Below are 26,764 nucleotides of genomic sequence, written 5' to 3' on the forward strand. Positions count from 1 at the left end.
GGTGAAAATGTTGCTGGAGGGCGCGAAGGCACTAACAAGTTTTCAATTACACACGAACAGCAGTATGTTCAATGTTTATTTCTCTCTGTAAAACATCGCTGGTACATCGATAAATGGTACACCAATTGCATTAATTTGCATATGTTTATGTTAGATCTAGAAAACGAAGAAAATTGTCATGAGGCACAATTCGAGTTTTGCACCCGATATTCTTTTCGATCTGTGGAGGATCAGCGATACCGACCGAATGATGCAATTATATCACTTATCACTCTATCAAAAAGAGCTTTTACGATATTGTAACAAAGTAACAAATAGATTACATCTAAATTAATTAGTAATAATAGTATGCGTAGTACTGTGGCTCCTTCAACCCTTCACTCCTCCTTTCGTGTGTCTCTGCAACATAATAACAGCGCGATAAGATAAATTGTATTGTTTCTAACGCCTATGTTACCTCGACTGAATTTACATAGTTAACGCCGTGTTGGCGTTAATTACCATAGCGCAGCTCACGAGTATTACCGCGATTATGGTTTGAAGCGTGCACACTTACTGCAAGTTGTTCCTTCTCCTTGCGTCCCACGATCTTACAACGAGGCTGTTCAATTCCGTGAAATTGGTTGCAAACGCAATCTTGTTCAATTTCGACACTCGTGAGGTCCTCGACGATCTTTCTAGCGGTAACTTGAGAGAACTGCCTCTTCTGATTCGGTTTAGCGTCCACCAAATTGCTGGAACTGAACGCCGCTCCGCCAGACTGCAATAACGTTACGGTGTAATAACCGATCCGATTACTCTTCATCATTTATTCTTTATGTATTTAGGGTAATCAACTTATTCATTAATTCAAAAATTATCTCTTCGAGATGCTTAAGTTGATTCTCTTTTTTGTTTCTTTGCGTACTTACCGCGATAGCAAAGTCGGCACACACGTCAACCGTAGGGAGAACCATGTTGTTTCTAAGCTCGGTGTTTCCGCTCAGTGGCTTCTTCTTGTTGTCGCCGAATACATATACGCTGTCGCTATCGTAACCGACAATACTCTTTTGCGCTTTGCCGGAGACCTGGATGTCATTGGTATAGTATATGTGATAGTAAGTCAGACCCAAATCTCGGTACACCTTCTGTCCAATTATAATCCTCAATTGTTGCAACTGAAAAATCAATTTGAAATCCCTCTGTTAACGTTGATAAATGAAAAAATGAAAGTATTACGCTGTGATTCTACAGTAACGCATAACTAAGTAGGAAAGTCTTTTCCACCAATGGTTTATTTAAAGTTTCTATCAGCACCTAACTTTAATTAGCTTCTCGTTTTTGTCTGAAATTACATTTCGCGAAAGTGAGAAATAGAAAATAAATAACAAATTGTAGTTGCAGTTAGGCGATATTTGTGAAATCATTCGTAAACTTGTAATACGTCCGATCCATCGACTGACTTTAATAAATAATAATAATTAGTGATACAACGAGATCGCGAGTGGAAGCTCACCGATATTGGCAGTGGACTCTTCTCGCAGGGGGTAGCGAGGACTGAGACGACAGCCTTGACCGCGCCAGGTCTGAAGGGATAGTTAATGGCTTCCTCGTAGGCGTCGGTCAATTTGAAGGTGCCAAGCTCCAGGTCTAGTCTTTGCTCGAGGTACTTCACTTTCTTCTCGATATCACCTTTCTTGGCCTCCTGCGAACATCCCCAAGTAACTCGTATATCAAAAAGATCAGATCTTCCTATTTTAAATCTTTCTCTTATAATTTCGTAAAATGATAAATTACCTCCAAAGTAATAATCGGCTCTTCTGGCTTCTCGAATTTCATATTCTTCACCTCGCCCTCAATGTTGGTACTACCGCCGGTGGTGTAATGTTGCGGCCATTTCATGTGCTCGGCGTAACCGATCAAGCCGATGTGAACATCCCTATTAAGACATAATCAATATGAATAAAAAGTTAAAGAAATATTACAATACGTTAACATCGCAATATGAATCTATATGCGCATTCTGATCTTTCAAACGCCTTCTAGATATCTTTACAACTGATTTCTGTATTTGTGGAAAGTAGTTTCAATATTTTTATTATAATTATAAGAATAATGTTTACATACGTTATGCCGTGTTGTTTCAGTTCTTCTCTTAGATCGGTTATCAGTGATGGAATCAGATCTTTAAAAACTTTCTCATTCTCCTGAACTTGTTCGACTACCAAAACAATGTCGGCTTGATTCTTCGGGGTTTTAACGCTGAAGGTATCACCAACGGCAATTGTGTTCTCGCCAACTTTGCAGGTTGCTAAAATATTATGGTACACATTAAAATATTTCTCTTCTAAGACTCGGTGTCTCTGTCTGTCTTTTAAATCTCTTGTATGTATTGTAAAACAATTGTTTATGTAAATTTACAATTAACACAAATATTTAATATAAAATATTCCCATATCGCGTGCGTCTCAAATAAGTTTTTTTTTCCAATGAGAGATTTTGGTTTTCCTTGCATTAATATTGTTTTAACATCACATTCGACTTTGTGCTTTGTAAAGTAGTACAAGTCAACAATTTAACTTACTGCAAATGGATGGAATGCTTATTCCGGAAACACGCTTATAATAGCAACTGGCGTAATAAGCGGTGGCGAGCAAGCAAGGAGCTTCCGGATTTCCGTTAGCCGCAGCGTCGCAGGCATCTCGGTAATGACTCGGATGAACGTAGTTGAAGCACTTTCTAAAACATCATGGAGAAACATCATTTCCAAGTTGCCTCTAAGTTAACGATAAAATGGTTATGACGATTATATTGTCTCGAGCATTCGTGGAATACCGCCTCAAATGTGTAATACACGAGATGTCGCAATAGGATTTCGAGATATGGATTATATCCCAAGAACTACTTTCTAATGCGATAAGTATATACTTTATCTTATCGTCCTTTCACAAACTGCTTTATTAAATCTCTCAAACATCTGAACAACTGGGCAAATTAAAGCAATGCTAATTTTAATTTTTCATCCGAAACAGCTAAATTTGTGGCATTATATTTTCTCTATGTAAATCTGACAATTCAATTTAATCGTGTCTTTTTAAATGGCGAATGTACTTACTTCAACGGAGACTTCTGGCCGGAGAAGTAGTCAGTGCAGACTGGATTACGTTGCTTCGCCTTGTGATCGATCGCGTTCACAGCCGCGCAATCGGGCTTCAGTTTGTATCCGTTAGCAAATTCAGTCTCGCTCTCGGTAATCTGTTTCAATTGCGAGAAAGGCGCTTTTAGAGATCACTGCAAGCACTGCAATTTCTTACCCTTTACGATGTAAGATCCTTTCGTTGTAAAACACTCGTCATATATTTACTTTTACTTTCGAAAGTGGAACATTCAATTTTATTCTCGCGGACAGAAGACGAAATGTTTGCATACTGAAATATGACGTACTTCATCTTTTCACTTAAGAAACGCAGATTATAGAGAAACGTTAACTGTTTTCCAGTTTCGCGCGCAAACTACGGACTTAGATATCTATCTCGCAACGAAAGAAATACTGATCCCCTCGGGAATTCGTGATCCCTTCGGAAAAGAATGCCGTTCCACGTAGACATTTGTCTATCGATCGAAGCGAAAACTTTTGAATAAAAGTATACAAAAGTATAACCAAGAACATGATTTATAGTCCGGCGATATTACCGCAAGGCCTTATGAATAGAAGCGCGACGCCGAGAAAATAAGGGACGAGCTTGCGAGAGTAGATTATATTAAATATTTATAACGTGTGTACATTTTTCATTTCACTTCCAGCGTACTTAAGATATCAATTCCAACCCTTCTCATAATAGAATTAATTTCAGAAGGAGAGAATATTTTTTATTTATATTATTCTGTATATGTAAAGTGGCCGCTTTTGTAATAATTAAAACAATAATTTATGAAATTATCGTTAACAAAATCCTTTTAAGAAATATTATGCGACAGTACAACCGTCCTTTCGCCTCTGATATTCTGCACGAGAGGCAATTTATTTAACAGTAAAACAAGCTACACACTCACCTTTCCAGACGGCAACGTGTAGTCGTCGTAATATTCGTTGTTGCCATCACCGAGAAGACCGCGTAATTTTCCGTGATAAAAGCCGGACACCCGGACCGTGCAAAGCATAGATTGCTTGCGAGTGCATAGGACGTGCACACCGTAGGTAGACTTTATGTTCATAGTCCTGTAAACGAGGAACGCGCGCAGATTCTTCGTGCTGGCTGGGAAATCAGCCGGTTTGCTGTTCACCAGGATCTGGAAAAAAAGAGAGAAACGCGCGAAATGCAGTCGTGTGCGTGAACGTCGAGAGAGCTAGAGGGATTTCTTTAAAAAAAAAACGCGAAAACGCAAAAATGAACGTGTGGAAATTGCGAGAAGCGCGGGCTTTGTGAGAGATCGGCAACGGAGCTCGCGCGCAAAACGAACAACGGGGCGATTTTTATTCCTTCCTCGCTCGGTCCGTCTATAAGGGAAGCAACGCGAGGATAATAGGGTTTGACTTGTCAGCGAAGTTTGGAGCCCCCCAGCAAACTTACAGAGTTACAGTTCAATACGGGATTGCATTATAAGACTCGTACACGGAATACCGTATGAGAGTGGTCTGGTGGTTTCACCCCCTACCCACCCTATCTCCCTTTCTCCCTTTCACGTTTCCCTTTCTCCAACTCATTTACCCCGTTCTCAATTCATGTCACATATCCACCGACGTAACTTGCCGCCGCTATAGGAAATTGGTTAAGAGATAAGAGAAATAAACTTACGTTGCCATTGTTCTTCAGCGTGATGCTCTCTTTAGGCTCCGTAACGGTTACGCTAACGAGATTCCCTTTGTTGAAGTTGGCGACGACGGAGAAATTGCCGTCCTGCATGTCCTGGGCCAAGATATAGGTGCAATCGCCGGGCATACTGAGATGATTGCCGTCAAAGGTGAAGATATGTCCTCCGTCGACGACGACGCCGAATTTGCTGAAGGGAGGTATGATGTCGGAAAGCAGCAGAGTTGGTCTGTTTAAAGTAAAAAAAAATTATTAACATTGATTAGCATTCTTGCAGCGAAAAAGGTGTAACGTTTATTTTTTAATTTTGATAAACGTGAAATCTCGCAGTTCACAGGAAAATAATACGTAATAAAACGAAAGTTAAAGTAGATAAAGTAGAAGAGAAAATACCTGTAGGCGTAGTAGAGATCCGCGGCCGATGGTAATTCGTTATTACGTATCAGATTGACGAGAGATACTTTGATTGAGGTGATCGTTGGCAATTTCGCTAACATTTCAAGCTCCACGGGAAGATGAGCTTCAAACAAGCTATCTAACATGTTGTCCAAGGCGCCGCTAGATTCCAGAAGCTTGATGAGGGACACAATGGCATCGACCGCATGATCATAGATCTTCTTGATCTCATTGGTATTATCGACCTGCGCGGGACGATAGCATTTTATTATTTCAAGACCTTTGCTATTTTAGTAATTTCGGTACCGTTCGAAGCGTACTATCTGAAATGGCAAAATGCAACGTAAGACGGGTAGGGAAACTTACTTTCTCGTGTTTGACGTGCTTTATGATGTATTCATAAGTAGCGCTGAAGAGCTGTCGAAGTTCGTCAGTCGGTAGCATGGCCTTTATGACCTCGCTGAGTTCGTGAATGGAGGCCAACACGGCTTCCGGAATTTGGAAGTTCACGATATCCTGGAATTGCTCCTTTGCGATGTCGAAGATTGGTAAGGCTTGCATTTGATTTCTCAACATGAGGACGAATTCTTCAACGTCTTTCCTGATCTGAGTGGCGGCTTTGAATACGATCTTAGCAACGTCCTGAATGAGCTCCGCAGCCACTGTCGCTAATTCCTTCAGCTCCTTCTGATGTTCATTAATCAAGGTGAGCAGTGCCTTGAGGTAGGCCATCGAAACATTGGCGATGCTATCGACGACATCTATGTACGCATTAGCTATCTTGTTGTAGGATTCTTTTAGCTGAGGATAAACCTTCTTCCATACGTCTTCGAGCTTGGCGAGTACTTCAGCGTATTCTTTCCGAAGTTCGTTTAATTGCGCGTTTACTTGCTTTATGGTATCCGTGATGGCCGTGATAATAGCTCCGAAGTACTTGTTCCTGGAAGAATACGATCGATATTACGCGCGCGGCAACCCAACGGGATCCACGACTGATATAAATTTCAACTTATAAGGATATTTACATGTTGATATGTTGTTATATATATATATATCATAAATGTGTAGTTATTATATATGCAGGATTGTTACAAGTGTCTTTATTATTACCTTTCCTAAATTTATATAAAATTGTACGAATACGATGTAAAATCGAAAAAATAATTATTAAATTCTTACAAAGTAGCTTGTATGTCTTTGATGGTTTGGTCAGCGTTGAGCTCATTCTTCAGTTTGTTCAGTTCGGTTTCGTAATAGTCCAAGAGTGGTTTGAGGTTCGGCTGGGCCTTCTTCAAATGTTCTACAAGATCTGTCAATTCTTTTTCTGCTTCGTTGACTATATCATTGGAGACGTCCTTGAGCTGTTTCAATGACTCGCGCACTCGAGAATGTTCCTAAATTATATCAATAAGTTATATTAATAAAGCTAAATCTAAATTATATCAATAAAGTCAGTAAAGCAATACTACAATTATCACATCGCACGAAAATGTACTTACGAGCGCGTAGACAATGTTGTCCTTGTTGTAGCCGAAGTCAGGTTTGAGGAACTTCTCTTCATCAAGGTGGATCAAAGCGTGGAACAGATCCTTCTTCACTCCATCCCTGAAAGCGTCGGCATGAATTTCGGCCAGTTGTCCGAGCACAACGCGCCCGTTCACGACGAACTTCTCATTGGGATCTGAGGGAAAACATCGGATTCGCGTAAACTTATATATGATTTAAAATATAATCAATGACTTTTGACATTTTATATTAAAAGCAAATATAATAATAAATTCGCGATAATTTATTATTACACATACATTTTATTAAAAAATTAATAGATAATAATTTATGATAATTAATTATTATTATATCTTATATAATATAAAGATATATAATATAAAGATACGTCATTAAAACAAAAAAATATATATATATAATATCCTCTGAGTACAATGTTTAATTCGAAATAAATTTTTTACCTGCTTGGTATTCCGTATAAGTGAAGCTATTCCAATCATGCCCTTCGAAGTTAATTACAATAGGTTTGTTGCCCAGAATCGCGACTTCCGCGTCGAACTTCTGCACGCTTTGGCTTAATTTTAGTTTTGAGTTGAGTTGAAGAAGTTCTTTATTAGGCGAAGTTACAAGAAGATACGTTTCCGTGGGATCCGCAGAGAACAGAACGCCCAAACTCTTCGGCTTCTGATTCACGTCCGTGTACGACAGTATACTGCCAAAACCAAGTTCGTATTCCGAAATCGCTACGTGCGATTTCAGGTCGACTTTGAGTTGTTGCCCACGACTGCTCACTTCGATCACGCTGGAGACGTTGTGACCCTTGTTGATATTTTGCCGGTTTAGTTTTGCCACCACGTTGATCTTTTGCGTTTTCTTGGCGAAGACGTCGATATCTACGTTTGCGTCAAGCAGGTGTTCGCCGCCGTAGTGAAGTTTACCTTTCACTGACATATCCTGACAAACAGAATCACATTCGATGTGATTTGAAAACCAAATCAAGCGAACTATTTAATTGGCAATTGGCTTGAAATTGCGAGAATGTGATCAAAATAAAAAAACAAACTGAACATGCAGAGGTAAATCGACAGAGAACGTATTACATTGCCCTTTTTATAGCCGAGTGGCTCGATGAAACTCGACGTTCTCGCTAGATTGCGAGAAAATCGACAATAAAGGCTTTGCCGAGGTGGGTTCTCTCTCTCTCTCTCTCTCTCTCTCTCTCTCTCTCTCTCTCACTCTCTCGCTAGTTTTATAAAAGCTTTGACCTTATTCGCGCAAAAATTGGAAGCAAATTGGAAATGCATTTTTAGTTAAATTTTTGTTTAACATCAAATGTCATTCGATGTAATTTTTACATGTAAATTTAAAAGTTTTGGACGTTATTCAGTGTGATTTTTACGTATAGATTTAGAAATCTCGCTATGTAAATATATCCGATAAAATAGTCATACCTTTGGCTGAGATGGATATACGAATTTGACCTCTCCGCTGATAGATCCGCTGTTCTTCTCGATATTAACGTCACCGCTGGCGATTAGAGCAGTCTTGTCGGACGGTTTGTTCTTCCTGTCCAAGTAAACGGAGACGTCGACCTTGAACGCTCCGGTTTGCTTCGTCTTCGGCAAGTCGAATGTGCCAATAATGGCCAGTTCGCGACTGGGCAAAGTCAGAATGGCAGCTGTAAAAAAAGAAAGGGACGATTCTTAATTTTTTCACCCCCAGCAGGGTCGATTTTAAGAGTATCGCGCGCAATTGCGACGTTATTTATCTCCTTAATTAACAAAAGTTACTAATAGAGAAGCGCGCAGGATTTCTTACCGCTTTCCTTGGGGTGAATGTAGAGTTTATAGGCATATTGGGACTTGTCCTTCGACGAGTGTAAGTACAAGTTGGCAGAGTGATCGAGACTGGACCCTTTGGCTTCGGTGCTTGTCTTCAATCCGAATTCAGCTGGCACGTTGAATTTCTTCAGGTCTACTTCCACCGTTAAATCGTGATTCATGTAGCTCTTATCTGTGAAACAAACGCGGGAACACGAATTATAAAAATTGTCTTGAGAAAAAAGTCGAAACTAGAAAATGACGGAAGAGATACATTTTTAATAAGTAATCCCTTCAGCCGCGACTTTTATCGTGCAATATTTTTCGTGTACGTCGATCCATTTTACTCGACTTTACTTTTTTTGACATCTATCAAGCGATTAACGGTAAATGAGAATTTCTAATAAATATCAAATTGTGAAATTATTATCACGTATAAAATTAATTGAAATCGACAATTGTGATAAAATCGTAAGAGGACGAGGAGTACGTATTTCACAGGCTGGACAATCGTAAAAGGATCACAATGTATTAATGTTCTCATTGGAAATTCGTTGTCCTATTTTTTACATTCAGGCAGCCCCGCGCTACTCTCGATGTTAATAGCGGAAATTTCATTTCCGTTAACTCCCGAGGCCCTTGACAGGCCACAGCCGCCAAATTGATCCCGAGGGAGGGAAAGGTGTGGGGGAGGGTGGAGGGAAAAAAAATAAAACGAAGTAAACTTTATCGCGCTACACGTCATCGCGGTGCTAGAAAGGATTAAGACGCGTGTACGTCAGCGGAGCACACGCCCTTGCGGCGTGACGTCATTCCGCACCGGCGGGCAACTTCTTCCTTTTTTTTTCCTTGTGTATCGCCCCGTGTAACTCCGCCACCACCACCCCGTCGCCACCCGCGGTGGTGTGGTCACGCCTGTCCTCTCGCATCGCGATCCTCACGACGCGATCTCATCGAGCGAGAAAAAAAGACGGGAAAAAGAGAGAGAGGGAGAGAGGACAGAAGGGAAAAAAAAAAGAATGAATTGTGTGCTCGAGTTAATGCGGCGGCACGCCGCCGTCGCTTGCACCCGTTCTCCACCACCACCACCACCACCACCAGCCGCAACGTCGTCACGTATAGGGATGCAATTCCAGAGCTCTATTAATAACTGAGGCGAGGCACGAATTAGGCGCAGATCACGCGAGAATAGAATCGCCTATCGACCGAGATCCGCGCGGTAGGGGGGTAGTAGCACAAGGCAGGCATGTATCCTCCCCTGCGCGAAATTTCAAACGTGTGCACGTGCGTACGTGCACACACAGGGATATTGCGACGTGTTGCGCACTCATGCGAAACATACACACGGTAGAGAACTGGAGACGGTGCGGCGAGGACAATATATACGGTATGGCCACGCGTTATCAGTGGACGGGGTCCACTGTCGGGAGTTTCTCTAATTATCCGGAATAGGATGGATCCGCGTGTACGAATGGGGGCTGCGGATAAGGGATGATTTCCTGGGAGACGCCCGCCCGGGGAACGATACCGTTCGGTGTCCTCTTGCGCGACCGCGCGCGACGGGGGTTTATTATTATCATATACGGTCTCTCCTCGTATCCCTCTTTTGCATTTTTACGAATTCAGGTACGTTGCGACGAAGAGAGTATCTTAATAAAGGTCTGGCCCACGGGCACGCGAAGCGAGAGGCGGCGTATCGTCGAGATACGACGTATTTTCCACAGGAGCGCCATATACCTATACCGATCTTTATTTATGAAAGGCTTTTTATTACGGTATATTGCAGAACTCGCGTTGTAATTTTCGTTTCATCGAGATTAAATGAGAGCGCACACGTATACACACACACATACACTTTAATATCAAATTATTAATACTTTATATTCGCTTAGCAGCGTTATTGTAAAGCGTTATAATAATATATTATTATAATAGCCTTATTATATTATATAATAACGACATATTGTTGCTTTATTTCACCGACCATAAATTTTCTACGGTTATCTATTTTCCAATATTAGACCGTTAAGAAAAGAGAAATGACGAAAATGAAAATTTGAGAAAAGAAGAGGAATATTGCAAATTGCGAGTCTGTAAAAATAAATGGGGAGATCGAAGGAACGAAATATTTGGCTACGAACAATCTAAACCAAATCTCGCTTGATAAATGCTGTTTCAGAATACGGGCCAATGTACTTAAGCTGCCCCTCTCTCTCTCTCATAATGATCGCAATCCTCTTTTCCGAGGGAAATAATCAACCCGGCACGAAATTTGACTTACTGTCGGTGTCGTAGCTCGATTGAAGCTTGAAATGAGCGCAATCCTTGCTCTGCTCGCAATAGCTATTGAAAACGAGGAGCTCCTTGTTCGAGAGCTTCACCTCGCCCACAATAGCCGCCGGATCGAACTTGGCGTTCAGGACGATTAGCACGCCGGATTCGCCGTCCTTCTCGCGAGTCAATTGCTGGCGGGTGTACTTGAAGGAGGAGCTCCTCGTGTCCTCGCCTATCTTGAGATTGCCACTTCCCTCGACGGTGATTTTGCCGGCCTCGTCGCGCCTCTTGTAGTTCGTGCTGCGAACAAATCACCAAATATTATCATAAATACATTCGTTTTCCTTTCTTTCGCGCATCGCGCGTTGTTCCTTTACGTTTATATACATTTCATTTTAACTTTCAACATTTTCCGAACTCTCTTCGTGAAATTGTGTTTATAGGCGACAATATATCTCCGGGATACAGAACAAACTTGTACTTCTATCCTAAGAAAACTAAACGTCGGTCAGAATTGCGCGCGACGTCCCCGTTTTTTTTTTTATCGTTCCTCTCATTCGAATGATACATCGATATTTTTACTAACCGATGAGAATAACTGTTTTTCATGCTTTTTATAACGACCGTACGATCGATAATACTCTACATTTTCGACTAAACCGCGTAACCCCTTTTTACGTTTTACGATTCGATCGAGGGCGATTTCGATGGGACGCGAATAAAAAGGACTGGCAGTTGGAATGTATTCTCGGAAGCCACTTGAATTAATTTTAGCGGGGTGAATCGATGAAATTACATAGCGGGACGAACGGAGATACGACTTCTGCCGTATCTCTGATCTCCTTTGAAAACGACCTCGCGTCCTCCCCAGTTAATTGCTCGAAGATATCTTTTATTCTTTGTTTTGTCGCCGCGTAGAGAACGATCGATCATTTACGTTACGCGCGAGAGATGTATATCCATATCGCCGTCGGAAAACATCGTTTAGAATTACTGCGGGAATATCGACCTTAGCAGAAGTGACAGAGGATCGCTAATGGGAGTCGAGACTGTCAAGAAAGCAAATTGTAGACAATTCCTAACGTCCCCGAATGTCCCGGCCTCGTCTTCGCGCGTTCGTAGAAATTTTATTTTCTCGTCCCGAGTTATATATCATTGGTCTCATTATATTAACGTTAAGATATGACGTAGGTTCACATTGTTTCGCGAATTGATCGGCACGTTTCGTCGTTCTACATACGGGATGAAACGTACCTTCCGGTCACGATGTTTTTACCGTCGCTGGTGACGGTGATGATTATTCGCCTGCCAGTCTTGGCGGTGGGACTGTTAGTGATTTCGGCGTGCATCTTACGATGCTTGAGCTTGTCGCTGTCCCAATTATAACTAATGATGAAATCGTCGATGCTCTGCAGCTTGACGTGTCCGTCGGCAGTGACGAAGCCTTTCGGCGTCTTGATCTTCCATTCGCCTGAAAACGAAATTTGTTAAGCTCGTGTATCATTTAGAAGTACGTCTAGGCTGTTTTTTTTTTCTAAATAAAAATGTACAGCGTATTTATATATTTATATTTCTCATAGGAAGATTGTAAAACAGGCAATATGACACAGTTTTGCTTGAATCCGATGAAAGTTACCTTTGTATTCCTGGTCGCCAAGCTTGTTGAATTTCACGTGTCCCTCGGTGTCTGGGCAAGTAACAGTGATGTATACCATCGGAGAGAGGTTGCCGCCTCGAATTTCACTGTGCAAGGTGTGCTTCGCATCGTTGAGCTGCAAGACTGCGTCGGTTTTTCTTACGTGTCCGCTCTGTTCTCTCTTCAAAGGATAAATAGAGGAAAAATTAGATGCGCGTGATAGATAGATAGTGCCGTCCCGCGGCAATCTCGTCGGGGTCACCGTAAACTTTATTTCGTCTTTAAACAGCACACGCTGCTTACGTCACCAGCGGTAAACTATTATAAATGACGCAGCATGGGGTATCCCGGGAGAGTAATATCTGACCGGAATAATCCCGAGATATTTGCACATGATTCAGTTAGCCGGATCGTAATCAGCGAGACGCGAGGGATCGCAGTTTAGATCTTAGGTGAGAAGTTTTTTTTCTAAATACGAAGAATAATGAAGAGGCATTGTAAAAAAAAAAAACAACAAAACGGTACCTCGTGCTTGAGTTCAAGGTCGATGTTGTTCAGCTTCTCGTACGGAGTGGTGGCCTTGGCCTTCACGTCGATGTACGTCAAATCGCGATTAAACGTGAGAGGATTGAGCGCGAGGGTGATCTCCTTCTGGTCGAATTTGACGATCGAGTTGCTCGTAATCGTCACCTTGTCGCCGCTGGGTTCGTACTTGGCGTGATCGCGGAAAGCGATAGGCGGGATCTTGAGAATGGCCAGATCGAGTTGCAGATCGCTCTCGTAGGGATGATCGCCGTCGCTAATTCCGGAGCTCTTGAAGGCGCCCTCGATCTTGACGGATTTGTCGTCGTTGTAAGTGAGCGCCGTCGATCCCTTCAGATCGAAGACACCGTCCGTCTCGGATTGGATCAGCAAATCGTACGCGTAGTCGAGCTTGACGTTACGCAATTTCTCCGACGGCAGTATCAGCTCCGCGTTGCCTTTGATCGTGCAGGGCTTGTCAATCTCGTTGCCGGGAACGAAGTTTTCGGAACTCTGCGAACGATAAAACGATATATTTACACGCGTCTAGTTTTATAGACACTCGCCGCTCGTGTCTACGACAAGAGAGATATCAAATAGTAGTTATTACGCTTACCTTCAGCTGGAAGTCCTTGCCGTAGGAAGAGGCACCGTTGAAGGACAGTTCGCCATTATCGCGCTCGTTAAATTCCAATTGCAGATTGAACGGTTGCGACAAACGCGAGCTCGACAGAATCAGGCTGATCCCTTGCACCTTTTTGTGGCCGTCGGTGTCGAGGAGATTCTTGGCTTTCAACTCGACTTCTGCGCTGTTGCCATCGGAGTTGACGGCCTTCAATTGGGCGTCGCCCTGGAACGCGTACGTTTTGAAATCGACGTCGCGGAGTTTTTCACTAACTGTGATCTTTCGCGTTTTGCCGCCCTTAGATTCCTGGTCTTCTAACTCGCCGGCTATGTCGATAATGTATTTGTTATTATTATCCTTCTTGGCCGTACGCTTGAAATTGCCAGCCAGACGACGACCGTTCGGCAGAGTGACGTCCGCTTCGGCGGTCAGCTCGCCTTCGTTTGTGGTACCATCCAACTTGCCCTTGCCGTTCAGCTCGAATTTATGACTCATTATCTCGAGCACGTTCTTCGTATCGATGGCGTTCTTCTTTATGTCGTTCGCAGTGGATAGCTTGATGCGCTTGTTCGGATCCTTCTCCGCGTCGAGTAGAAGCTCAAAGTCGCCGTTGTACTGTGTGCCGGATATCGCCAAGTCGCCGGTTCCCTTGATCTTCCGGCTGATCTTCGGCAAGTCAATGTTGAGATGTACCTTGCCTTTGCCATTCTGCATCGATAACTGTCCTGCGACATCCAAATAATTCTTCACGTTCAAAGTCAGACTGCCTTGAGGATTCGCGTCCAGTTGCTGGGCCTTCAATAGGAAGTCAACGTACTTGACGTCGCCGACGATGACGTACGCCTGTGACTGAACACTATTGGGACGCTCGACGTTCAAACTGCCGAAAACTTTGGCCTTTTTGCCGTCCAGCTTCAGGTCACTGTCTATCTCAAAGTTCACGTTCTTGTTATTCTTGTCCCGATTATACGTCACCAGTGCATCGGCCTCGTATTTACCTCCCGGTACAAGCTCGAGCTTGTTCTTATATTTGCTCTTGTGCGGATCGATAATCGTACGCTTGGATTCCAATTTGATGCTGTTCTGCAAAAGCTCGGCTTCGAATTCGACCTCGTAGTCGCCTACCTTGGCTTTGTTCTGCTCGGCGGACAGCTTCGAACCGAACTTGAATTTGTCATAAACGATCCCGATCTTGCCCTTTACTTCTGTAGGTTTGACCTTACCTTCGAGCTCCAATTTCAGCTTCACGGCAGGATATGCGATCTTGGTGGAGCCACCCACGATGAAGTTCAGCCCGTCCTGGTTCGGTTTGGCGATAGCCTCATGCTCGAGGGTGAAACGGTTTATCTTGGAGTTCTGATCCGGGCCGTGAACAAAGACCAGATTGTATTTATACGCGTACGGTTCCCTGTGGATTTCGGACTGGATATTGAACCCGATATTGGGATCCTTCGATGGCAACGCCGAGACGCTGATCGAGAAGTAACTATCATCTTTTTTCTTCGCGTCCAACTTGAGAGCGACGGATTCTTCGCCGTAGTTCACCTTCATGTCCAAGTTGGCGGCGTTTTCCGCGGAGTGAACGTAACCGTCGAGACCGACGAGCTTCTGACCACTCGCGACGAGGGCTACATTGTCGAATACGTATTTCTTGCCACCATCCTGATCGACCACCTCTACGGTACCTTGCACCTCGTATTGCTGACCGCCGCGGGACGTCTTCGATCCGGATTTGGTACCTGCCAACTTCTCGATATGCTCCGGTACCTTGTACTCCAAGATCGGCTTATACTTGGCACCGCTGGCCAAAAGACCGACGCGCCCGTAGTACTCCTGATTATCATTGTGCACGGTAACTGTAAGCGAGCGTTCTTGAGGTTCTTCTTTTATTACCGCTTCGACAGAGGCTTTCTTGAAGGGAGAATCGAAAGATAGTTTGGCGCGCTTGTTAGGCTCGACGGCGGCTTCAGCGATGAAAGACACGCGTCTGTTAGTTTTGCTGTTTGGCGTCTCCAACAAGATTTCAAACGATCTAGACTTGGGTGTCTTGTCGTGGTAGATCTTGAGGTGGATAGTGGATAAGTCATTGTTTTCATGGCTAATGCTGAACTTCGACGGGCCGTTCAGTGGGAAGAATGCTCTCTTCTGCACCGACTCGATGCTATCAACGGGGAATTCTACGTGGCCGCAAACTGTTATACCCAGAACACTGGACAGCTGCTCGAAGCAGTCTTTATATACCTTACCCTTACCGAACTTGGCAGCTTTATATGTATCGCCGGAGCTCAACAGAATCTCGCTACTAATACTTATGAGTTCCTCTTTCTTCTTCGGCATACCGACAACTACGTCGACACCCTTGCCGTCCAATAGTTTCACCGTTATGTCGGACGCCGTGTCGGTATGTAACGTGCTGATGAGTTTCATACCGGACTCCACATCGAATCCTTTAACGACCAAGTTACCAGCAATACGAATAGAGGCACTGGGCTCCAAGCCAAAGTGTACATCGGCGTTGTTCGGATTCTTTATGATAGCCGGAACATCGACCCTGCCGTATGTTTTTATATGGACCACGCTGGTGCCGATTACGCCGAGAGAGAGAGCCAAACCGAGATTTGTCGGATAGACGACCTCTGCGTCGAGGAACTGCATGTGATTTTGCACATTGTAATCAAACTTCTTTATCTTGTTGATTCCGTCCTCAAGGTTGTCGAACACCTTGTCGATAATGTGCTCTGGCGTCACCTGCGTGGGATTGCCGTCGTAAGTCAGATAGGCCAATTCGACACCGAACAGTTTGACGGACAGGTCGAAGTCGAGCTGCTGGTCTACCTCATTGTTCCTTAATTTCACACCTTTGGCGAATTTGTCGAGTTCTCCCTGCTTGACTTCACGCTTGCTACGCAGTTTGCCGACCTTCTCTTTGATGTAGTTAATGACGTTCTCTGCCCTGTCCACTCCCTTTTCCACCAAATCTTCCGCTTCGTCCTGCGTGAAGCGACCCTTGGGTCCAAAGTAATGCTCGATCAATCTGTCGAGATTCTCGATTCGCGTATTAAGCTCCAAGAAGTTGAAAGATCTTCCGAATATCTCGGTGGTCAAGTTTAGATTGAGGGAGCGTGGCACGAAGCTATTCTGGCTGTAGATGACATTGCTCTCCGCGGCGGAACCGACTCCGATACCGCCTACATTGTACGATAGTTCATTGTTGAAGGAAAACTTGCGGAAGTCCTCTGGGAATTTGTTTCGTGGCTTGATCTGGCCGAGATGCCTTTTCGCCTCGGCTTTGCTCGGATCAGCGGACGCTCGCAGATTACGCAAATGGCTCTGAATGAAGGATCCAACTTGATTGACCGTTTCCTTGTCCAAAGTCTCCTTGAGACCTTCAGCGACGTGGGGGCAGGGACAAGCGACCAAAGCCAGATAAGACTTGATTCTGATCTCGCTGTCTTCCTCGCGATTGCCCAAGACCTTCAGAAGGACATTTTTCCATTTCATGGTGCAACGGGTAGGCAGAGCCTCGATCGCGGCTACCCTGACTCGATTGCGAACGTTCTTGTCCTCGGCGATGCCAACCACTTTCTGCAGAGTGGCGTCGTCAAGGTACTTGGTGTTACCCAGCGCCTTCAAAGCCGAGACTATGAGATTCTCCTGTTCTCTGGTCTTCGCCTTCCCGTTGCCGACCTTCTCGCGGATCTTGTGGACGGCCTGCTTGACTTCGGCCACGTTCTCGCAAGGGTGCTCTTGGCAGTACTTGCCGATCACCTGGCCGACTCCAAGGTAGCCGAGGCGCGGTAAGTTTTGTTGATCAAGAAGTGAGGTGACAGCGGTCACCGATGGTAGGTTCACGTGATTGACGAGAGCGAGACTCGCGTAGAACACAAGCTCCTGGACCCCGGAAAGCTCGTGACTCTTTAACAGATCCACGCTCACCTCTGCTGCCTCACCACTTCCGGCGCGGAAGAGGGCATCCAGGAAGATCTTCTTGTCCAGGACTTTGTCGAAGCCGTTGCCATTTTTCACCTTCTGGTAGATCGTGAGAATGTCGTTCTTGCTGCTGAGACGAAGGACTTTGACGAGTTGCGCGAACTTTTCCGCCGCGTCGTGCTTTACGCCGTCGTGCTCTTCGGCGCTCGCTGCCTTTACGGCCGCGGCGATGCTGTCGGGCGACGATTTGACGACGGGATGCGGCGCTTCGAAGATCAAGGATCTCGGCTGGGAAACCGGGGCGTTCGGGCTATCGCCCTTCTCACCCTTGAGCGTCAGAGTGGTCTGCACGATGGTCTTGGCGCCTATGTCTCCGTTGCTCCAGGGTTTCAACTTGTACGTCTCGGCCGAGGTCGCTTTGTTGAGGATACCGCGCTTGAAACGTTGCTCGATCTTCTGATGCGACGACAGCAACGGGGCCGATTGGATGTCGGATTTCTGATCGTAGATCGCGGACACGGGACCGTTCCTGATGCTCTCGCGATAGGAGCAACGGATCAGATCCCTCTCCTTGTGGATAACCAACGAGTCGCCGTCTTTGTGGAAAGAGAAGTCAGTTGGACAACCGCCGAACACGTCGACCTAAAAATATAACAGAAAATTGCGTTATATCGACATAACTCTCTACTGAAACTTCAATACGATAAATGAATTTAAGACGATTGTACCTCGTGATGAGTTGTAGAGCCAGATTCTTGTATGACAGCTGATTGGAATAAGGAAGTGACCGCTCTTTTGATGTTAAGAGACGCCTGCGAGTCACCGGGTTCGATACAGACCTCCGTATCGATATGGCCATCGTGATAGTTGAATTGCAGCGCGTGCTTTTCAACATCTGGCAGCGATATTGGCTAAAAGATAGCATACGTATACTTTCACACACTTGCACTTCTGGTATTCTCTCGCAATATGTGAAACAAATTTATCTACTATGCTCGTAACTTGTAATAAAAGAGATAAGAGTGTGTGTGTAATGTGTTTATATCATAAAACTGAATTATAATAATTCATCGTTTATAAAATGATAATAAATTTCATGTGTATTATATTGAAAACACAAATCATATAAACTATCACAGATTAATTCCTGCTGAGAGCAGTAAATTAAAAGTTTTTATTACGGGGATTCATTTGAACGTAATTAGATTAAAAGTTCTTTAATATCGCTTTAAGATCGAAATCACACCTCCGGGCCTCATATTTCTACTCTATTTCTACTGTCTTCCTCGGATATATATCTTTTGCGATATTTATAGCACAGATATTTTTGGAAACACATGATGTAACAGTAGATAAAAAAATACTTACGGCTCCATTGATTGATACGCCCTTCAATCGGATCTGCCGAATGCAGTCAGGCTTCACTGACAATTCAACGGTACCTTTCAGCTTCAAGGTAGCGTCACCCTGAGCATCGGGGACCGATGTCACAGACGTTCCTTCCAAATCGTATATATATGTGTGTCCTTCCTGATAGGCTTTACCTCCGTGCACTAAAAAAATCACGCAAAAATACGTATAAGTTAAATCTATCACGAAATCATTTACCTATATTGTAAAAAATTTTCTAATCTCAATTTATTCAATGAGACTTTTTGTCCTTTTTGAAAATAATCATGACAATTTTTCTCTCATATATAGCTAATAAAAATATTATACTTACTTCCATGGCAGCCGACTGTACATTTATCTGTAACGAAAATAGAAAATTATGTAGTAATTGTTTCTAGTAATAATTGTAAGAGTATACGTATTTAATATTAATTATGTTAACTAAAGTAACACAAATTGCACGATAAGGTGAATGGAAATGTTTCTTCTTTTTTTGCACTAATTAAAAATGTGTTTGCAGAGAAATATGACAAGGAGAATGATAAAAACGGAGAGCGTATAACAAAAACGAAAAAAAATAAAACTTTTTTTGTATTAACTTGACATTACTTTAATTTTCGAATTTGATCGAAATACGGACTCAAGTGAGAGAAAAAAAAACAGACGGGCCATAATCTATTATGCCTGACGCACAGATTACGTCGAAAAAAATATATTTATGCATCGAGTGAACTCGGTGCTAGGGTCGAACGTTGATAACGTGCTGTTAATCGTGACTTTCTTGACCCTGGACCATGGAACTTCCATTTTTGTTCGATAGAGCGTGTCGGTGGCCGCGGACTGGCGGATTTAATGGTGTGCCACAATAGTTTCACCCTTTAACATTTAAATTGATTCGGACGAAGCCGAAGTGACTCTTTGAGCAGGAGCTATAAAAGGTAACGTATCAATCAATTGCAGTACCTGTAGTAATTTGACATTTACGTTACGCTCTTTTTAGTCCGGCGAATCTTTCGATTTGCGCGTTAAAGTAACAAAGGGCCATTTATTACATTTGTTGTTATATGTTATGCACGACTTTTAAATATATGTATGTTAAATATTGAACATTTTTCAAATATCAGACATTACATTAATCATGTAATTGCATGTGTAATTTCATAATGTAATTGCAATATTAAACACATTAATTTTATATGAGACATTACGAAGAATTATCAATAAGTATTTAATATTAATATTTGTCAGCGTTTCGCGTTAGCCTTTATCTCTGTTTCCCCTTTATCTCGCTTGTATTCGGAAAAATATAAACATTGATGGCAAAATTCATAGGCGAGCACAAACAAGACATAACATGATATAAATATAGTTGACTCAGCAGATGCGACAAATCTTATTTGTTTACAGAAGTTTACAGTTGACTATATAATTTTATGAAATTAGATAAATATATAAAATATTTTTATTAGGTTGTATTTAATTATATTATATTCTATTAAGTTCTAATAAGAATATTCTAATAAGATATACATAAGATAAGGTTGTATTCTATTAAGAGACGATTGGTGTGTCTTATTAGCGATATAATCTCCGTATCCCTCAACTTATTTTCGAGATAAACGACAAGTTATTAGGTCAATAATATGAAGAAATAACGGATGTTCATTAAGCGACTATGGCGGAAGTTTAAAGTCCACAAACTGCATGTATCACGAAAACATTAATATCAATTTTGCTAGACGTATAATTTATACGTCTATTTCGCAATTTATATCGTAAAAATCTCGGTATTAAAGGAACAAAGAATATCGGAAAATTTTAAAATATGTAAAAATATTGTTTACGTCTGTAAGCAACTTTTTTGTGCAGAGAGGAATTAAATTAACTTCTTTATTTATATTTAAGGTATGTCAATATATTTGTGCAATTGTGAACATTTTGTATAATTTTTTGTCTTATTTATTGTATTACATATAAATATTTGTTGTTTTAATCGTTTTCAAAATTTTATAGTTCTACTTCTTGAGACTTCTGTCGGAATTAGGTTCGCATTCTTCGCAAATTCAAACGCAAAGTTTGATTTTCTATCGCGAGTATATCTAATGTACATACATATATAGGGTGAGAAAAAGTGTACGTGTAAACATAGATTTTTCGTTAATAACAGATTAGCCGGCTAAATATTACCCAATATCATATCAAGATTAATCGAAGCGAAAAACAAGCGAGCATAAGAAATTGCTCTTTGCACCGAGACGAGTTGCATAATTTATATTTGCCCGACGAAAAACGATGAGTATAATTAATTTGCATCCGGCAAAAATGATATCGTTTCTACGAAAATAGCAGAAACAAATAGCAGAAAACGAAAGCGGAGCGATTTACAAATTGTGCACGTGTATCCATAAGAGTTATACGACAATTAGCGTTTTCCGTTGAAGCGATCAAAGTATCTCACAGCGGAAGCAGTTAAATCTAATCCTCACAATTTATATTCGGTTAGAAACGTGTGCGCATATATAGCGAGGCTCTACTAGGAATCTTTTATTGCCGCAGGGAAGAGCGTAGGATAATTCTTTTACGAATAAATCGGAAAAGTATTTTTTTTGTCGAAAAATAATGTGACAGATAACGCATTATATAAATAAAAATATTCAGATTGCACTTTATTTAGATGATGATGACGTAAGAAAAGAGAGAGAGAGAGAGAGAAAGGGAGGGAGGAAGGGAGGGGGGGAGGGAGGGAAAGAGAGACAGAGTAAAATAACAGAGTCCGAATAAATGAAGAGAAAAATAGATAGATGAGGTGCAACAAGAGAAAGGGCGAAGCGTTCCTTCAATGGGGACAAAGGGATAACAAAGGGATAAAGAACGACGCGTGCGAAAAGAGGAGGAGGAGGTGGTGGAGGAAAGTGGGAGTCTCCTCTCGCGCGCGAGAATAGACCAAAAGAAGGGTGAATCTATTCGATCAAGATGTGCATTGTTTCTCTACAATAATGCTGCGGACAGGGGATGATCAATCTCTTTTCCTCTAATCGTCGTCACTTTGACGACAATCTACGAGTTCGTCGAAATATAAAATATAGTCGTGCGGCGATTTCCGTTTATTATTACCGAACCGTCGGAATTTCACGTTTTATCTGCCGGAACGTGCGACGAAGAAATTCCTTTGAAATTGTATTAGCACTTTTATCTCTCTCAATTGCTTTCTATCTTTCACTCTTCTGTATTATTTACCCTTTGATTCGGAATCGAGTTTTCCAAGCGACAAACAAGATATTTATAGGAGCAACTGGTTATTTTTAGGATATAATCAATTAAACATTTCGTAAATTACTCTTTAGATATAGATAGGGTAAATTTATTTTGCCTTAATATTTACATAGATTTTAGTGAAATTTTTATTTCAAGTTTAGTAACCGAATTAAAGGGATAATTTGTGCCGAAATTTTCTCTCGAAGAAGCCAATCCAAAATTATACGCAAATTGCGCGGAACATATAACTCGTCAATTAAATTTATAGCTACGCTGTTCAAATGTTATTTCGTCGACTGAATAATGCAACGTCGACAGATGTATACACAATATATGAAATGTATACCGGCGCGCTTAGAGAGAGAGTCTCGCCGGGATTTTGCTGTAATCTAACAATTGCAACCATAATTTCTCGGCGTATGCTTGCTCCCCGATGTGCGCCGCATGATTAGAGGTGCTCCGTTCTCGTTATATTACTTAAACGTATGCATTATGCAAATTCGCCGGCGCGAACGACAGAGAGTATCCACTTTCATATTTCATACGCTCAGGGGCGCGCTGGTTATCTATCTCCCGGCATTATTTCACGGCGCGTTTAAACGTCGATCTTTCTCCTCGATGAACCCCCGTATTCTCCGCTCATATTTTTAACCCGACAATCGCGCTTTCATTTCTCTCGCGCGCGTTACAGGCGCGCCATTGTAATCATTTATCACGGAATTTAATGCGCCTTCAATGCGCCGCCGTCGGGTGAGGCTCGATATAGCGGGGGAGATGTTACGTTTGAAGGGAATATTTATAATTTATATGGAAAAAAAAAAACGTCCAACTCTCGCGCGGCATTGTTTTTATTTTCCGGCGTTTCGGGAAATACGATTGCCGCGTAGCCGAGGCAATTGGAAAACCGTGTCGCGGCGACACGTAAGGCCGACGATCGCGATCGGGGCACACCACGCGGCGAGAGAAACGGTGGCGATGCTCCGGCCATCGCGGTGTTATACGCTCCCTTTAACGTACTTAAAAACGCGGCGGTGAAAGAACGTTTGTTACGTCGCAACGGTCAGATCGGATCTATTTTACTGGGATGTAGGGACGTCAGATCAATTTACCAAATGTCCGGTCGAACACGGGGGACCTGTAATCGTTTCAATGATACGGACCTCGTTCCGAGAGCACCGATACGCCGTATACGCGAACTCTTTAACCACTATTTCGTTACTTCTAGAACGTGGCGAGGAAACTCCACCGCGCGTTCGCCTGCACGGTCGAGGGGTTTCGCTCCTTCGCGAAGCTTAATTGCTTCCACCCAATATCACGTTAGAAATGCGACCGCACATTCACGTCAGGAGCGATATTGATTACCCGAGCCCCTGTCATTCCGAGCCTGCCTCATTTTCGTCGATAATTTACTTCGCGCGCGCGAAAGAAATATTCCGTCTATATCTATATAAATAAACTATATAATAAACATTGATTGTTGTTGATTGATTGCAATTAAAAGTCGCCTTTTCGAAAAAAGACGTATGCCATATTACCTGTTAAAATATTATATTATATTACCTGAATAAATAATATATTACTTGTTTTTGCTACGAATTTATCTTCGAGGTCCTGAAAATCCTTTCCGAAAGTGTTCTTTTCTGTGGTTTTTATATTCGGTTCCGTTGCTATAGAAACAAATAATCCTCTATGAGGAAGCGAAAGAGGAAACGCATTCATGAACTCCCGTTTGATTTCACATTCAAACGCCGGGAATATGAGGTTCGAAAGTGAATAAGCATTCTCTCGTGATGGAGAGTCTCGCATTCGAGATGCGCTTTATAAAAAGAATCATAAATGGTCGTCGTGTATCTCGGTGTGACTGTGTGGTGTACATATATTGTGCGCTAATGCACGCGCGATTACTCCAGATTAGCTCGAACAACACCGATCGAAGGAAGAATTATAGAGGCACGATAAAGCGTTATCAATCCTATAGCGATATACGAGGAAGGGGGAGGGGGAGTGAGTTCCCCGTATCGTTTAAGAGCAAAAACATAAAATCGGCTATTACAGTTACGGAATGAGCATTTTATCCACCAGCTCCCTGCCGGATGGGACAATAATATTTAACCAATTCGCGGCGGATCATACATTTCATTTTTGTTCACGCGCGACACCGAATACATTTGTAAATTAATGAGTGTCCCTTTTTCGTTATTTATAAGAATAAAAGGGCTCTCTGGCTAAAAAGAGTTTCATTCATTTCATCCATTACTTACTCGCTCCAATTTCGCGGAAATTGAGAAGAACTGATTTTCTATATACACCTACACAACTACCTTCCACAAATTACTTTAGTGGCCGTTACTTTGCTTGAAACATAATTCAACCTAAAGCATTCTTGTTTGTTAATGGAAGCCCCTGGCATTCTCTTCCTTTACGCCTGACAATGTAATCGAAAGAACAATTTTCTTTAATCTCTTCCTCCAGTAATAAGAAAATAATAAACACGCGCTCGCCGATAAAAACTTCTATACTTCATTCACAAACATAAAAGAAGCTCGCGCGCGCGCGGTCGACTTTGATTATTAATTAAAATCTGGAATGAATTGTAATTTAACGTGGAATGGAAAATTATATGTCGATAATGCAAATACTATCACGTCGATGAATGAATTACTGTCGCTAAAGACAACGAAGAGAGAAAGGATTTCGCGCACAGAAGTACCCAGCAGCACTTTCCCCTCACTATTACGAGGGAGATTAAACTGAATTTAATATCATGTTAGATAAGTACGTCACGATAGTTGACGTCAAAGATAATTTTTTGTAAATCGCAATGGAATTACAAATGAATATATAAAGGAGAAGCGTTTCGTTATCTATATAGTTTCTCGCTGGTTAATCACTGGAACAATAGCGCGGATAAAGTTCCAGGAATCTTTTGGGATTCTGTAGTTGACGAAAATATCAGTAATTTCGACATCCATTCGCGACGATAATCTCTATCCTTGACACAGCGAGTAACCTTATGATATTCAAACCTGACCGCGCCGAGCGCGTTGACCCTTTCTATCAACACTCGTGCATTAATCTTTAATTTGATAGAAAAATTAAGACTCATCGAAGTCATCCGGTCTTCTCGAAAGGTCCGCAAGGGAGAACGCGGTTTAAATCTTCGTATCTGAGTGCTGAGACGCAACTTTGCGAGCTCCTTCAGGAATATCAATAATTTAACCAACGTTATATTGTACAATGTGAAATATGGTTGAAATACTAACGTATATACAAAATATATGTAGGTAAGAGTACATATCGGAATAGAATTGTTAGAACAATTTGAAAGAACTACCCCTAAAATAATTACTGTACTATTCATCGCTAAAATAATTATGCATTTTTAAATATCGCGTTAAATATATCGTGATTTCTTTCATTCAACCCTCAATCGATTCAAATTAAATTCGAACTTAGTTTATCATTATTTATCATTATTCTTATCAGTTATCTTGGAAACCTTGGGATAAAAAATATTGCTGGACATATTGCTTTGTAATTTCGCACGTAAAAGAATGGGAACAGTTTCTTTCTTCTGATTTCGAACAACGTTCGGCTATTCTATTTCCCGCTCTACATGGATAGATGTACAAAAGAGTTACGAAGCTAAAAGAACTAAGAAGAACTCTGCAGTTTCTTTTCAATAGAATCCAAAACTCTTGATATATATCGCCTTATACGTGCGGCTTGTTCTCAGCACATTTACTTTCTTCCCTTCAATACGTATTACATCTTTCAACCGAGGAAAGTTCTTTATTTAGGAAAAGTACGGAATCGGTACTGCTCTCCGGTCTTATAACTTTCGCGCTTCCGTGATCAGCGAAGAATAGAAAGAGGAGCGTACGCGCGCCGCCGGATGCAACGGCCGTGTTCCAGCTCTCTAGGGGGGTAGATCATAAAGTATCGGAGTACTTTGCAGAAAAAGGGGATGAGCGACGAGGCGCATTTTCCGCTTTACTTACTGCCTGAGGCGTCGACCGCCAGGAAGAGAAGGAGACAGCCGGCGAAAACGGCCGCCCTCGCGAGCCCCATGGCTTTCTCTCCCCCGAGTACCGCAAACTACTTTAGCACTACTCTCGCACAATCAGCGGTGACACGATCGGCGGCCACGGGCGAACACGACAAAAGCGTCTGCGCTTTTCTTCGTGCGTGCTTTTATGCTCTCGCAGCTCCCCACCCGCGCTTTATAAATCTTTCCTATGCATGTTGTGGGCCATTCGTACACATATGTCCCGCTCTCGCCGTCGTCGGGGGCTCCGTCATCACCACCACGACGCAGGAGATAAAGAGATCTCTCTACCCGCACCAAGAAGAGGTCCCAGAGTGTTGACGGTGAAAGCGACTTATCGAAATTTTCCTATGGTTCTATGGAAGATTAGATCCGAAGCGAATGTTGTCTATAGACGCGCCCGTTTGACCCCCCGCTTTGGGGGGCAAAACGTATGCTTTATCACGTAGAAGTTGCGACCTAGCAACATCTACTTCCCGTCACCACCCTTTCCCGCGACCACAAAAATATATAAAACAGAGTATATTGAATACTTAAAAATATTATACAGTTTTTCCATTTTTTTTTCTG

The 26,764-nt window shown here is 42.4% G+C and overlaps 2 protein-coding genes across 8 annotated transcripts in view; one reads left to right on the forward strand and one right to left on the reverse strand.

Annotated features, from left to right (window-relative positions):
- LOC139811296 (BTB/POZ domain-containing protein 7) overlaps positions 1–26,764 on the forward strand; it is a 53,394-nt gene that overhangs the window by 23,074 nt on the left and 3,556 nt on the right. Inside the window, exon 10 of one of the 7 annotated variants that reach the window (XR_011731599.1) lies at positions 19,712–19,829. The exons of the other annotated variants lie outside the window; for them this stretch is intronic. The gene's annotated coding sequence lies outside the window, so the exon portion shown is untranslated. The remainder of the gene's footprint in view (positions 1–19,711; positions 19,830–26,764) is intronic. 7 annotated transcript variants of the gene reach the window in all.
- On the reverse strand, positions 40–26,312 carry Apolpp (retinoid- and fatty-acid binding glycoprotein apolipophorin). The gene is made up of 26 exons (XM_071775476.1): positions 26,148–26,312; positions 19,223–19,249; positions 18,868–19,052; positions 18,228–18,410; positions 13,561–18,141; positions 12,948–13,457; positions 12,423–12,603; positions 12,041–12,257; positions 10,794–11,086; positions 8,511–8,705; positions 8,144–8,370; positions 7,154–7,646; positions 6,686–6,867; positions 6,366–6,580; positions 5,553–6,126; positions 5,184–5,431; positions 4,776–5,019; positions 4,033–4,269; positions 3,095–3,234; positions 2,564–2,718; positions 2,107–2,290; positions 1,777–1,918; positions 1,496–1,684; positions 912–1,157; positions 557–760; positions 40–399 (listed from the first exon to the last, which is right to left on the reverse strand). The coding sequence occupies exons 1-26, from the start codon at positions 26,215–26,217 to the stop codon at positions 370–372; spliced, it is 10,152 nt and encodes a 3,383-aa protein (XP_071631577.1). The 5' UTR covers positions 26,218–26,312; the 3' UTR covers positions 40–369.

Source organism: Temnothorax longispinosus, chromosome 4 (assembly GCF_030848805.1).
Source record: "Temnothorax longispinosus isolate EJ_2023e chromosome 4, Tlon_JGU_v1, whole genome shotgun sequence".
NCBI classification, from domain to species: domain Eukaryota; kingdom Metazoa; phylum Arthropoda; class Insecta; order Hymenoptera; family Formicidae; genus Temnothorax; species Temnothorax longispinosus.